The sequence below is a fragment of the Strix uralensis genome, chromosome 3 (genome assembly GCF_047716275.1).
Source record: "Strix uralensis isolate ZFMK-TIS-50842 chromosome 3, bStrUra1, whole genome shotgun sequence".
Classification (NCBI taxonomy): domain Eukaryota; kingdom Metazoa; phylum Chordata; class Aves; order Strigiformes; family Strigidae; genus Strix; species Strix uralensis.
This window is the reverse complement of record NC_133974.1, coordinates 102520698-102536372: the sequence shown is the minus strand read 5'-3', so window position 1 is coordinate 102536372 and position 15675 is coordinate 102520698. Positions and strand designations below refer to the sequence as shown.

Sequence of the window (15675 nt, the reverse complement as noted above, 5' to 3'; positions counted from 1 at the left end):
ACGGGAAGAACGCCAGCTGGGGGCACCGGCAGAGCTGCCTCAGGTCGGCGGCCTGAGCCCACAGCCGTGACCCCAGTCCCTCTTGTCAAAACTGCACCTAACCCAGGCAGGCAGCTTGGCCATCGGGCGCTGGCACCCTTCGGGGCTGTGCCCCTCTCCTCGCAGCGGGGGTTTGGGGGTGCACACAGAGCCCACCTTGCGCTCCCGAGGTCACCCCGGCAGGTGGGAGCAGCAGGTCAGCAGGCGAAGGGGCCCTCACCTCTGTGGGTGATGGCGCCCAGGCGGCCCAGGGCTTCACAGCCTGAACAAGCAGGGGGGACAGGGAAGCGCAGCGGGGCGTGCTGGACCTGATTCCCCGGAGGCTCTCTCCACAGCTTTTCCACAACTCTGGTCTAAATGAAATGCATTTGCTAATCACTCCCTCGACTTAAAAATTTTAAACCAAGTTTCTAGCTGAACTTGCATTTCTGAAGAAGTGAAATCACAGAACTTACACTGGCACTTCTAGTTGCTACCATGATAACATATCACCAGCAATGTTCTTTTTACAGATTTCCTATGCAGCAGCGTCTTTTGATTCCAGCAATAATGTTGGAAAGAAAACCAAGTAAAAGCCTGAATTATTTGTAATCTGTTCTGCTGACCTAATTCTGTCAGCAGCCATGATTAAGCTCTGTCAGCAGAAGTCTGCTGCTGCTACCTGGGTATCTTCAGCACTTCTATCTGCATGACATGTTCCAGAGACACATGGTTTATGAAAGCCACTTCCTTTTATTTTAGAGAACTCTGCTCATCTGAACATAACGGATTCCTTGTTGCTAGCTTCATTCTTATGTCTCATTTATCAGTGCAGCAACTCACTTTTATGCTTTTCTTCATCCCTGCTTTTCTACTTCTGCTTTTGCCTTTTCCCTTATGAGATGCCATTTTCATTTCAGTGTATGTCTTTAATTGGAATAAATGTATTGATCACACTCTTTTCCTATCCAAATGCACAAATGGAAAACTAAACTTTAAATCATTTTGCTATAAGTTACTTAAGCGATTTAAGTTACACCATGGACTGAGGCACATAGCTTATAAATTTACTACATGCTGTTTTGTAGCATATAATAAAAAGAAAGATGCATAACTCTTAAGATACTGGCTTGAAGCAATGTGAAGGGTAAGAGAGGAGTTCATTTCTTCCTTCATCTCAGTCTGTCCTTGCTTAATCTTCTCTGCTGCCTCTTTCTATACATCACTCCTTTCCTGATAACAGCTGGCACCGACACAAAGACAAGTACCTTGATGTTGCCTTGATGTGCTGTTTGCATAAATGTAGAGAATAACAAGAAAATAAATACCAGTGGAAAAGAAAAAGCAGAACCATGACCAAATATAGTGTTTGGCAGCTGCTGATTCAAAATATAAAATATAAAATACAAAAAACCCCAAACTTGCTACTTAACAAAACGGAAAGTTCTCTGCACAAGAACATGAGTGCCTCTGGAGTTGGCCACTGCAGCTGGCCAGTTCAGCTGCAGGACTTTCAGGATGCAGCATGACTTTTTTGGTGAAAGAATGATGCAATTATCTCCTAAAGGGTAACGCTCTGAAATCACCCTTTGAAGCTAATTGGAGGGGGTATGCTGAGCTATTGAAAAGAGCAGAGCGTGGCCATATTTAAGGCAACACAGATTTTAAAAAATTCTTTCTCTCTCTCTAGCATTAATGATCAACAAAAAGTTACTCATGCAAATATTTTTTTTTACCTAGTATGCAAGTTGCTTGCTTGTTTATTCTTATGCAAAACTCATTTAGCTAAGAACAGAACTGCTGGGTGCTTTTTTATTAAACATCTGTTCTCAAATAGCCATATTTAGCCTAGTATTCTTATTTAGCTGATGGAAACTAAGTTTAGAAACTGCTTTGCCACTGCTTTTTTTGTCCCTCCCAGCATGAGCTGTATTGCAGTGATGGTGTTGAAAACCAAGGTGCAATTCTTTTGACAATAAAATGGCTGGTATGTTTACTGATGCTGTAATTCCTCTCACTGCGGTTACTATAATGTATTGTTAATGTAAAAACACTACAATGAACTTACTATTCTTTAAAGAACTATCAAGCTTACACACTGAAAAAAGTATGGAATATGGAGAATAAGATAGCATCTGAAATATAATGTCTCTTAAAATTTCAGTCTGGTTTGGGGCAAGGAGGAAGCATTTTAGAAAGATCCAAGGTACACTAACCACATAAGCTGCCTGAATCCATGTGTTGTCTATAGCAACATCAGCTTAAAAAACCCCAAGCCCACACATTTATGTAGAAGCATACAGAATACAGTAGATAGCTTAACTGACAGCTTGGCAGACCCGTGCATTCCAGCTTGTATGCCAGAAATGGAAAACTGAACATGGAAAAAGGGGGCAAAGACATAGCCCTAAAACTTCTGTGGACACCCAGAAAAACATTTTTTTCCACGTTCCAAACTAGTTCTGCAGTACATCCATGCCCAGTTTGTTGAAAATGGTTTGGAGAGAGTATATAAGGCCATGTTTTCCAAACCTTGATACCCTGCATTAGGACAGGTTATTAACTGTTTGAAAGTGAAGTAAAGGTATAGATTCCAATGAGATGCTAGAGAAAAGAGGAAAGAAATCTGCATTATGACTTTCTCTGCTTTTGGGTGGGTGCCAACGTTAAGGAAATTGGTCAGTTGAAAACTGATCCTGTTTAAAACACTAGGATTCTTTTTTCTCCCAAGTAGGTACTGAACTAATCTGTATTTTTTTATGTTCTGTATTTTTTTTATGTCTTGGACAATACAGAATGATTGTTTTGGTCTTGAAGTTTCATCATTGCATTTGATTTCTGACAGCAAACTAAACCTTCCGCTCTTTAATTTCTTAGCAGCATGACCACCATAGGCTAAAGCAGCTCTAATCAATTCTGGGTATCTGAAGTTGCTGTGCATGTCTAGAGTCTTGCTGGTGTTACTCAGTTATGACGTCTCCATAATGTAGATATTTTAACTTTCTCTGAGCAAAAAGTGAAACTTTTCTACTCTAATGGTTTAGGGAAAAAGCCCTGTGAATATTTTCAGTAAGTAACAAAACCCCTATTATTTTGAACTAGAAACATTCTAATACCGAAGCAAGAAGAGTTAATATTTACAAGGCAGGAGGGAATGAAAGATAAGCGCTAATAACGTGGTGATGTACGAAAGACCTTGCATCAGCAGATGTGATACACTGATTGAGTGCCTTTTGATACTATCAAGTGGCATTTTATTTAAGTGCAAAGAAGAAAACACGTACTTTTTATCAATCATGTTTCTTGTAATTCAATAAATAGCATTTCCAAAGAAAGGTACTTTCTGTAAAGAGAACTAGGAATTTCAGACTGAGCAGTGAAACAGTAACTTCTTTTTCAGAGGGATGCAAAACCACAAATCCCATAATGCTGTCCTCTGACTGTGCAAAAGTATGTAGAAAAACGTTGAAGAGAAACTTCACGTGCGCTGTGTGCACCTACCTGGGCAAATAAGTTGCTTGAATTAAAAGGGGTTTTTTCCATGTTCTTATTGTAAATGAAACATCTCTCCGATTCCTGTATCTTAAAGAAACTGGGTCAGTTGAGGTACTGAGTATATATGGGCATACAGGGGTACACCCCTCCCCTGGTGCACTGATACGCTGTCACACAGGGATTTATCGTGGTTGGCTTATGAATGACTGTCAGAAAGGTAACTTCCACTTTTCACCACCAAACGGACAAGGATGAATACCGTTTTTTTTGTGGAAAAAAACCCCTGAACTTGAGAAGACAACAGCAAACTAGTCATAGGGAAACCTGAGGATGAAATGTTTAAATGGGAGCAAGAAATCTCCCCAACTTTTATGATAGGAAAGATGTTTTTAAAAGCCAGTTGTGCTATTTTGCAGCTGCAAAAACATGGAAACTAGAGGAAAGGGTGGCCTTTCTTAATGGTGCTTGCTAGGAAAAGCCATGATCGGCATGTGAGGTTCTATTCCCAAATTTCTAATTTGAAAGGACAAATAGTAGACTCTGCCTGTTTTAGTGCAGTTTGATCTAAGACAATAGCAGACTTGAAGCAGTTTTGTATTACAAAAAGAACAAAACCTTCTCAAGTCACAATTTCCTGGGTAAAGGACTTTCCCTTGGACTTGCTGTATTTTCAGTGCTCCCTGGAATAACAGATAGATAGTAATTAATTTCCTGGCACATGAAACACAGAGACTGGCAGGAAAGGCTTCTAAAGCAAGAAGCTTGCTGTATAGTCATATTCAAGCTAACGTAACAATGAAGTTGTGGTAGTGGTATGATTAAGACCGACTGTAGACTGTAGACTGTAGTAACAATCCAGGCCTGAGTGGTGACCCCTGGCATGTATAAGAAAGGGAAATACATGCTCTAGAGCACTTCAATGAAATGCTGAGAATAAATTCGGACTGCATCTTTAAATACCTTACTAAATGATGTGGAAGTTACTGTTCATTAATTGGTTTTGTACTGAAAGATAGTCATACGGCAAATGAACCCTGGGTATCTTGGAAATGCAGGGTGATTTAGACTGTTTTTAAAATACCTTTAATCCAGAAGTAATAGGATTCTTCCACACTGGCCTCTGAGCAGACCCTTCCTGACAATTTTTAACTGGTTAAATGGCTCAAAGAAAAGTAACATAAGTGAATGCTCTGGTTTTAGTTTTAGATTTTTCTACAAACCTGAAAATTTTATAAACAGCTGTTCTATATTATTTACATAATATATTGGTCTGTATATTTTTTGACACCTAAAGTAGGCTGGCAGCTGTTAGTCACAAAGTATTTGTGGAAGGAAACCCACCTCCGGCTTACTGGCAGTGACCAAGGATTTTAAAGATTGAATGGACTCAAAAACTTGTCTTATCTTCACTGCCTATATTGAGCACAGCTCCTATTTAGATTAAGACAGTCTAACCACTGGTGAAATAAAGAAGATTCACTGTCATATCTGGCAACTGCTTTCAAGATACTTTTCTTAGTATTTGCTACCACTCTGGGTTTCTGTAACAGCTTTACATGGCATCTATTTTCTATGACCCTCAAGAAAGTATTTTCTCATACTGCCAGATAATGTTAGACATCTACCCGTACAAGCCTGAAGATGGTCATAAAGCAGTCTTCTAACAGTGAGGAACCATACTCGGAAAAGCACCATTTTCTTTCTGTTAATGCAAGTAGTTTGGGTTGTCTGCCTTAGCCTTTAAAGAAGGGAAAACTTTACCAAAGATTTGCTCATTGGTCTGCCTGTGTTCTTGAGTACGTTCTGTTCTTTTCTATTGCAGACGTTCTAAAGTGCTCAGTGAGAGTGTACCAGCAGGCTAGAACTGAACACAGCTGCGTGCAAAGGGGTGGAAGGAACCTGGCTGGATTTCAGACTAGAGGTGTCTGTCCTTGAATGCCACCCACAGATTACCAGGAAACCTGAACTGGTGGGAGGGAAAGCAAAGGTAATTAGATTGAAGGTTTATTGTTGCCTAAGTTCATATATAGTAAAACTCCATTTAGAAAGACAGAGCATTAGCTTAACCAAACATTTTAAAATCTCCTCTGAATGACTGGCTTGGGTTAAGCTTGTTTGCTAGATGGGACTAATGAAGTATCAGCCAGGGGCGAGAGCAGCAGTATTGAGAATCTGTGTCCTGATTACAGGGTGAGACTGCAGGCTACTGGATTTTGAAAGTCAAGCTTTGCTACTGCGTGCTGTCAAGTCTTTTCAACCAGCTTTCCTTCATAAAAAAGGCAGTGATACTGAACTGATCCTACAGATTTAGTTCAGTTCCATGCCTGAAAACCTCTCCCTCCCTCCTTAAGAGGGAAGTGCTAGTTTACACATATAGTGATACTGACAGTGGTTTGACTCTCAGATTCAAACTGGATTCTAGGAAGGTAGGAATGCTTTGCTGTGCTGCACAGAACACCCTGCATGGCATATGTTGCCTTTATTTCAGGGCATGAAATTGGTGATTCTGGCTATTTTGCTGTATGAATGCGAAAGCGGGCACTTCAGACGGGTATCATTTAAGCTTTGGCTGTTTTACTCATAAGAACACAATGCAGCATGCTCAAATACTGATGTTTATAAATTGTATGAAACATGAGCATGGCATTTTTATTAACTTCCTCTAAAATTTAACTAAAAATTTTCTGTCTGAAAATGAGATGAGATGGTCAGTAGGTAGAAAGATGACTTGAGACAAGACCTAAAGCAATGACTGGAGTGTTGCTGTTGGCACTTGCTAAGAAAGGTGGCAGAAAGCAAAACTGGAGAAACGTGGTAAAAGAATGGGAGAAGAAATAAAGAATGAAAATAGCTTATCTGAAGTTTTATAAGTGAGGACCAGCAATATGCTGCGAAAGTCAGAAGCCACATTAGGGGATAGAAGAAGATGATCAGTGTATGGCACAGTTACAGCGTTATGCAAATGCACGGCTAGAGAGAAAGACATTGTTAGGCCTTAGGAAACCCCTAAACATGAAGGGGAAGGTAGAGGAAACAGATCACAGTCTTAAAAGGGAGGAAGTTTCATACAGGAGAAAAATATGGACAAGAAGTGTGGCCTACTGAGGTTAGTAGGTAGCAGTGCTAGTAAATACTGGTCTGTAACAGTCAGAATCTGCACAGGTCATTCTGCTTTTTCGGGGTGGAGATGATCTGTGATGGCTGTTAGCTATGGCTCTGTCAACACCATTAAGGTCCAGAGGTCACTTTAAATGTACACTGGCTTTCCCCAACACAGTGAGGCTGGAAGCAAGAAATTCTCTAATAATATACCTTTCCCAAGATCAAGTATTCCTTCTGCCAGAGGGTTGCTTACACGGGTTAATACCTCCTGCAGCTGTCTCCAGAGTTATTTGGTTCCTATTTAGGTCTGATAATTAAAACTCTGAGCCGACTGAAAAGCCATTTAGCCAAAACCTGCAAGCTGAGAGTAGAATACCAAAGCCAATGAAATACCACCTCTTAATCTCACCATGCATCAAACCAAAATGCAGAAAGACTTAGTATTGAGCACAGTCACATTTCTATACTATATACAGCTTGAACTTGGCAGGCGGCTTATGCAAAACTAAAGCATGGCAAATTTGAAGAAAATATAATACAGACTTGAAAGCAGCTGTTCCTCTGAAGCACCAGATTTAACCAGGTCAGCTCAATTTCTTCCTTCACGTCAGTGTCTGGCATGACTTTAAGAAATGCTATTATGACTGAATACTAGGAATGAAAGAAAGGAAGAATAGCTTGAAATTGAGGAAAGCAAACACCTGGAAGGGAGAACCAGGCCGTGTATCTTCCCATAAAGGCTTTGATTAACTTCCTGGGTTTTTTTCAGACATATTGTAGAAGATGCACAGGCAGCTTCCTTACTATCACGAATGACTGTCTTGAAATACCTCTCCTAAAACAGCTTTGGGCCTCTCTACAGCCAGAAAACGCAGACAATCTTCAAGCAGAAGCTTGCTTTCTTGTCTTTCAGCTATTTCCCATTGAGATTATCCGATACTGTCTGATAGTAACACCAGACTTTTCCTTCTTTTGTGATTGTATAAACCTTTGAGTGCTCTTGGTAAGTATGATCCAGCCTCTCTGGTTGTCTTGTCCTGTGACCCAGTTGGCTATTCCTTCTGTAAACTCTTTTAATAGCACTCAAATCAAAGCCACTCCCTTAATACTGAAGCAGATTCCTGCAGCTGTGTCCCTCCTGCTAACCTAGTAAAGGTAGAAGTGCTTAACGCAGTCTGAAGGCAAAGTTGATGATAGCTTTGCACCTGGTATTATCTCCTTTGATTCACGGTGAACTGATCTTCAAAGCAGTTGAGCACTCTTTTGCTATCTGTACTGTTTTTCTCCTCTTAAGTGTAAGCAGTGTCCAGCTAGACCAGGTTTACACAAAACCAACCCAGCCAGTTGAGAAAAAGGCCATGCCTTTCCCTATAGTGAACTAAACCACTTAATGACCTATTCGTCCTATCCACAATGGCACTTTCTAGTATGCATCTGCTTTGCAATATGGTTCTACAAGCACTTCATTTAGAGATGTAAGCCTGTGGAAGTCTCAGATTTGTACCGTGATCACTGTGTTCTTCTGTTAGCAGGCAGTTACTAAGACTCAAAATGAGGCTGCTGGAACTGTAAGAGCCTAGAAAAGTCTCAATATGCCTCAGTGTCCCCTAAGATTGTGGGTTTTGACTTATTACAAGTTAATATGCAAGCTGTATGTACACCTGGCATTCAGTTACATCAAAGGAGCTATAGCAAAAAACATGTAACAATCTGGCATCCATAACATTAACCATGACACAGATGTGAAGTAGATTTTGCAAGTCTTTCAGAATTCAGAAGCCATTTAGTATCAAAAGGAGATTAATAATTTTTTATATATATTTTTATATATATGTATATAAATAAATATAAACTTAACTTTTCTACAAACATATTATAGATGACCATAGTTCTTGATCACACAGTCAAACTTCTTCAATTTATAGCTCTTCAGTCTGCATGTACTGGAGTTATGATCAAGAATAACTCAATGAAACAAGAGTTTATAGAATTACTTTATAAGAGAACTTTTATTTAACAGTAGACAGTCTCAGTAAATTAGGTTGATAGGAGCAACCAATTTCAGCATTAATGGAGCCAAGTACCTGGTGAGCTCATGACTTGACTTCAGTTTCTTCTACTTGAGGTAGTGTATCCCAAACCGGTTCTCGAATGTGTTCAGGTATCTTCTCTATCTTAGTCTAAAAGGAAAGCAAAGCAACCATTTATTATACCAACTAGTTAGCACCTAACTACCTCGCTTTCTTTAGTCTGAGATATTTATCAGATTAAAAATGCCACCTAGTGGCGTTTTCAAGCAATACAGCCTCTTTACCGTTTAGTACGTTAGAAACCATTCCTTCCAAACTACACACACCTCCTCTGCTGACTTTCTTCTAAAGACTTTTGTAGTTATTGGTACTTGCATCAGGATTTAGTCTCATGACAGTTAATAACATGAGATGGAAACTTACCTTTTTAACTTCCATGGCAACCCCTTCAGGTAAGTTTCGTTGAACATACTCCAAGTAAACTGCAGCAGTACTGCTTGTTAGGTATTTTAACTAAAACAGAAATAATGTTATTTTAATGAACTACTATTAATAATACTTCAAACAGAATACAAAAAAAATGAATTTGCCCTAGCTTCTCTAGCTCTTGCTGTGGGACCAAACATTCTAGAGGAAGGCAGCTTCCATAACACTGAACAGACAGCTAAGCTGTACGCAACTCTCATGCAAGTATAAAGTATTTCACTCCACAGAACTGCACATACTGCCTGTGATCACATGCATGAATTATGATGGAAGTGGTGGATCTTAACACTGCAGGTATCAGATGAAATTAATTACAGGTAATACAAGAATTAACAGCTTTTATACACTCTCCAAGTTCAACCTTGTTATAAATCCTGCAACTCCAAAATTCCATTGAATTTTGGTTTTCTACCTTCTCCTGGATGGCAAAAACAGTGCTTATGGTCTGTGGGCAGCCATTTGTACTGCACTGATATCTGGGGACTTAAAGCAAAGTCCCATTTTGCTAAGCACTGTGCAAATATACAGTAAGACACCCAGGAGACACAAAATGCTGGCAGTAAACCTTTCTTCTAAGAAAGTTAACCACAGCTGCATTCTAAACCATACAGAAGTCTGTGTCATCAGCCAAGAGCTAGTGGTCTGTATACACTTCCTTTCTTGTATTTCCCCCACGCAGTTTTAGTTTGCCACATGATGTTACATAGGGCAAAAGTACGTGTGTTCAAAAACGTCAGACAAGCTCACAAAGAACAGAACCCTTAGTGACTGGTAATGAGAATGACTTAGCTGCATCGCCCTCCCTTCCTGAAAAAGCTTCTATCCCACTGATTCTTGGAAACCAAGAGCATAAAATATATAAAGATAGCCCTCAATTCTACCTTAATCCCTCTTTCAGCTGTTAAGGTGATGGTCAAAACCAGCCTTCTAATTCAAAAATGATGTATGCTGTACATTCAGAATAACTTGTGGCACATTTGATGTACCTAGCTCAGCTGTTTTCTGTGATTCTCTGCACTCTCCTTCCCAATCCAAGTAAACAGGAAGTTTGTGTTCACTCCTGAACTAACATCGACTAACGTCTCTGAATTGTGCAGCTAGATCATACCTTTTCTTTTTATATCTTTCTTACCTCCAAACACACGTAATGTGTTCTCATTTCATACTGAACTCTGTGCTTCTTGTAAATGTGTACAGATTTTAAAAGTGTCAATCGTTCTATTGTCTTTGGAGGTTTATATCTGAACAAAGCACAAAAAGAAAATTTCGTTTTATATAAAGCATGGTAATACAAATTATCTGAAAGAGTATGCCGAAATCCCCATTCTTATTTGACATTTAGAAGATCTACAAGGAAGTATTAAACACTGGTACAGTTTATTATTAACCCACACGGGCATGGTTCATACTCAGGTATTACTGAGCATTAGTTCAGGGAAGCTAGAGCATTGACAAGTGTACTTAGAGATTGTCGATTTCCTTCGTGTAGTTCAAATGCACTTCTGCTATGGCAGCGCTGAGTGTAGAACTGCTGCTGCTTTCTCATCACTGTGCTGCCATCTAAGAAGTGTTAGATTTATAATCTGAGAAAAAATGCCAGATTACACCTGTTTCTTCCGAAAAAGAGAAAATACTTCTAAGCCCAGAACCTGAATTACAGTAGATGACATAAGAAGTATCTGACACCACATCACTCTACAGATCAGTTACTTACACTTTTTCAACAGAGATGCCAAGTTCTTCAGCTGCAAGCACTGCGAAATATTCATAGCTGTCCAACACAGCTTTATCGTGGCCTTTAACTAGAAGAGACAACCTCTTGTACAGTGTTTCTGGCTCATCTGAAATAGATACCTGCATTTTTAAAGAAAGATCAAGCGTTACCACTCCATGTTCTCCTTAATGCATGCACTGCATATTTTCTTAGCCTGTGCACCCCATTTGTAAGAGAGGAAAAACCCACACACTGTTAGCTGCTTATTTTAGTTTATCTGCACGAGGCTGACAGTATTACTTTGATTGACAGTTCTCACTTATCAGGGAAGGCAAAAGTGTGAAGAGATACCTAACTTCTGAAGATTTAGGTAAAACTTCTTGATAGGAAAAGGAAAGTGAATGCTGGATAAATATAAGGAGAACAACAGCAAAGGCAAGAATGAAGCGCATTGTCAAAGCAAGTCTGGAGCAGCAATATTTGTATTTTAAATAGCAGTGTGAGAATACATGAAATTCTCAGACTTCACTTGGATATGGACAGTAACCAGAACATTATGGACAGTAACCAGAATTCTCTCTTTACTATGTCAGTTATAAGGCTACTTTAAACAGAGCAGGCGTCCCAAGCATACTGTCCTTTACGTTTGACCAGGTACAAGTTTACAGCTTTCATTTACAACTTTGTGACTTCCAGTTCAAGCTTCAATTTCTGATGACCTGGGCTCACTGATCATCTGAAAAGCCCTGATGTGTCCAGGAAGCACAGGTTTACTCTGGGCAGTTTAGCACAGTAAGTCCAGCATGCACCAGACAGGGCAGGAAGGCTGTGTCTGCACTGTAGATCTAATACTGACCGTAAGATTTTGGCTTGCTTGCATGTATTGTACAGATTGAGCATGTGTTCCTCACATGCTCCTGCAGTCCTAGTCAAAATGAAGGCATTCAGAATCTAAAAGCAAGATACCCACCACATGCCTTCATGAACTCCCCACCTCATCAGCCCTGGGCTCCCAGCTTTCAAACCAGAGACAAAGGCCTTTGGCTGGTTAAGCTGGTGCAGGCACTGAACTGAGTGTAGCCAAAAAGATGGTATTTCATGGAGTCACAGTTGCATAGAGAAGGAAGAAAACAATTAAGAGGCAACTATGGGTGATAGAAATTTGCTGAAAAAAACCCCTTAAATACCAATAATCTAAATTCTTTCTTTCTCTATGGCAAATTTGACATCATTAAGACAGAACTTAAAAAAGCTGCAACAAAGGAATTCAAGATTTTCTGTACACCCTCTTTATTACTAAGACAATATATAAACTACCATTCTAATAACACTTACCAAAGGATTAGTCTTAGGCTCCTGTGTATCAACATGGGATCCAGTCAGCCGTGCTCCCATCAAGTCAGTGGTTCTAGAAATGTGGTAATGGAGAAAGCATAAAAGAAGTTGTTAAAGTTGGATTTTTTTTAGGGAGTGTGGAGGAGAAGTGGAAAGAAGGAGGGCCTTTTATACTTACGGAAAAAACCACTGCTTTTGCAGAATTCTGCTTGCATAATTGACAGAAAAAGCTGATCCCTGTATAAAACAAATAGGTTATGGGTTGTTTTTCCCCAAACTGGAAAGTAGCCAGTTAATACAGGTTTATTAAAGGTTACTTTTTTGCACACCAGAACATAACACACTCCTAGGCATTGATCTGCCAAACTACAAAGTTTGTTCTATTGGAAAACCGAGAAAAACAGAAGCATAGAAATGTATTTTAGTATACAACTGCACCTAAAAAGAGAACCACATTAAGGCAACAATGTAACAGTATGCACTTGTTATTAATAAGGCACCTGAATAGCAACCACAAAGCATTTTTTAGCAGAAATATGTATTTTGTTTGGTGTCAGATACCATTTCCCTATATAATATTTTCTCTTTTAGTTTTACTTTCACAGTACAATATATATCAGTTTTGTCAACTGACAAGCCTAAGTAGGACTTGCTGTTGTAAAAGCAATTGAAAACAGTATCCTATAAATGCAAAATTTCAACTTCTGAATTTGACTGAAAATTTTCCATTTTTTCAGCAACAAGTTCCTTATGATTTTGAATACTTGTTCTTTTGAAGAGAACGTTTAAATATAAATACTTCTAACAAGTAAATGGACTTTATTTAAAACATAAAATGGTTTTCCTGTGTTAAAAAGGGAATACAACTCTTAATTAAGGTGTAGCATTACTGTCTTTCATATTTGAATAACACTCCCTTCTGAACATTATGTGGCTTCTACCTTCCTTTCACTAATTCTCAATTTGGCAAAGTTATAGACTACTTGAGGAGAGAAAAAAAAAAAAAAGAAGCCAGAACTCTCGCTTAAGAGGAGCTCAGGGCTGCAGCTGAATGCTCTTATTTAACAGGTGCTGGAGTCATAGCTTTAAGAGAGAAGACAGATACCCCACACACCAGTTATGTAGGTGACTGTATAATCAAAACATCAGAAAACTGCCAGAATTTACACTTTTCCAGGTAATCTTAATTTAGTTGCTAAATATGCACAACTAACCATATGATGCTCTCAGGTTCCTAACCTTCTCCAGTATGCATTACATATTAGTTACAGATCAGCAGTGAATGAAGCTGTTTTCTGAAGTAATTCTGCCTCATTCGCTATTTACCCTACAACTTTTGCATCCAGTAAGGAAGATGACTGCAGGAAGAGGCAGGAGAGTTTCTGGTTTACAAAACTGACTGTTGTTTGGAGAGCACAGCTGAACGTCTCCCCTTAGGCAAGCCTTTCAAATCCAGGTGTTCAAGGAGGAGCAGCAGTGTTACATTAAGTGCATGACACAATAAGCAACTTTAAGAGCACCGAATATTTTCTACTACAGTTGATGACCATTCAGAATGTTTCAAAGTTCATGCTCGGAACTACCTGAGCCTTAATACCAAAAATGAGAAAAATGCATCTGATAAAATTATCTTTTTCTTTGCACCTCAGTTCTCTATCTCTGAAGTCAGAATACTGCCTCCCTTTCATTCAACGCCAATATGAAGCACACTAACACCACCACCTGACATCGCATCAGGGAGTATACAGGCCCATGAGTGTAAAAGACTGTATTCAGTGCAGGGCTTAAACCGTGCGTGCAAGCATATGGCAAAGAATCTGACCCCAGATGACAAATATAAGACTAGAATTGTAACTACAAGCTGTATCTGGTTTGGGGTTTTTTGTGCGTATGCAGCCTCTGCTATGCATTATTTTACTTCTAACTGCTTGACCTTGTAATACAGATTTATTACTTGTATGCAAATATATGTATGACCACAGCATATTGTTATGTGGTTTTGGATAAAGAAATTTCAGTCTTCATGTAGTAAAGATGAATAAAACAAAACATCATGCAACAGTAGAGTTCTATCCCACATACTAAGCTCTGCAGCCTTTACAATATTCTATGCTTGTGCACATTATTCCCACCACGTGTTGTCTCCTTTTGTCACTAATTTTTCGTAAAATAAAAGGTGCTCTGTGCAAATTCAGACAAAATGATATGCTGAGTACCCCAGGTAGTAAAGATGGCATTCAGCCGGCAGTAAAGTATACTTTAACAGCTTCCTTCGTTCTCTGATTTAAATGTACTTGATGCACTCCGGCCAGCATAGAAGGTAGAAAAAGACACTCAGACTGCAACACAACAGAATTCAATTTCCTGTGTAAACCAAGGCCTTGCACAAAACAAAATTATCCCTTTTCTAATGCAAAATAGCCTTCATTTTGTTTGGATGAGAGACTCCGAAGTACTCAGGAGATGGATACCTGAAATGTAAGCAAGTTCAGAACACAGCACATACACAGAAGAACCGTTTAGGGCTTCAGAAAATGAATAGGAAACCCCCAACATCGAATTTTCTCAACTTGAGAGAAAGCAATCACTCTTTATAATTCAAAACCAGCAGAAAACATCGGTAGTGTAAAAGTTTTGCTATTTGTTTACGTTATAATTTCAAGATTTGAAACAGGCTTGGGGCACGACCACCAAATCCAAACCATTTATCTGTCATCCCCTACACCCAGAGTTACCGCCACAAAAACAGGACCGCAGGAGAGTTTTGAGGGCCCGCTACGCCGATGTCGACGGGCAGAGACACAGCTGCTAAACCCCAACCCTCCCCGAAGCCAGAAAGAAGCCACCTGCGATCTCCCTCGCCCGCGGGAGCCCACCGAGGAGGGCGGGCCGGCTCCAATATAGCTCGCACCGGGGACGCGATGCCGGGGTTTACACAGCGCCGAGCATCGGCCCTCAGGCGTGCGGCCGAGCCCGCGCGGCGAGCGCTGCTCTAGCTGCCTTTTCCTTCTCCCCTCAGGCGTGAAGACGCCGAAGGAACGAAAGAGGAGGAGGAGGAGAACGGGGCGTACCCATCCCCTCTCCCGCCACACACCCCACCTGACACAGCCGCCGCCACAGCCACCCGGCCGCCATTTTGTCTCCGCCCCAATCCGCCGACCATAGCGCTCGGCCCGGAAGGAGAAGAGCGGCCTCATCCGCCACCCGCCCACCCCCCCCCCGAAGACTCAGGCGACCGAAGAGCGCCCTCGCCGCCATGGCGGAGCGAGCACCCGCGGTGAGGCGGGGGCACTGCGGAACGGTCGGGTAGGGCCGCGATCGGGGGTGGGAGAGGAGTTGGGAGCTCGTATGGCTCGTATACGAGCTCCCAACTCGTCTCCCACCCCCGTCCCCGCCTCCCCCGAGCGTTGTCTCAGCGAAGGATGCCCAGACCGTTTGCCGACAACGGTTGCCCCCCTTTCCCCTCACACACGCCTCTCCGTCCCGTTTTCTCCA

At 40.7% G+C, this 15675-nt stretch overlaps 1 protein-coding gene across 1 annotated transcript; it reads right to left on the bottom strand.

The window, feature by feature from the left end:
• Positions 1-8596: 8596 nt before the first annotated feature.
• Positions 8597-15341, bottom strand: MRPS10 (mitochondrial ribosomal protein S10). The gene is made up of 7 exons (XM_074863626.1): positions 15280-15341; positions 12359-12417; positions 12181-12253; positions 10846-10985; positions 10264-10372; positions 9069-9158; positions 8597-8795 (listed from the first exon to the last, which is right to left on the bottom strand). Exons 1-7 carry the CDS (start codon positions 15313-15315, stop codon positions 8709-8711), a joined length of 594 nt encoding a protein of 197 aa, XP_074719727.1. The 5' UTR covers positions 15316-15341; the 3' UTR covers positions 8597-8708.
• Between the last annotated feature and the right edge of the window lie 334 nt (positions 15342-15675).

What these genes read in the sequence shown, in the direction of transcription:
- MRPS10 (XM_074863626.1), bottom strand. Translation starts at nt 15,315, where the DNA reads ATGGCGGCCGGGTGGCTGTGGCGGCGGCTGTGTCAG. An exon ending in AGCCTAAGACTAATCCTTTG is followed by an intron (nt 10,986 to 12,180) that starts GTAAGTGTTATT and finishes TTAAAAATGCAG; the next exon opens with GTATCTATTTCAGATGAGCC. An exon ending in GGCATCTCTGTTGAAAAAGT is followed by an intron (nt 10,373 to 10,845) that starts GTAAGTAACTGA and finishes TGCTTTGTTCAG; the next exon opens with ATATAAACCTCCAAAGACAA.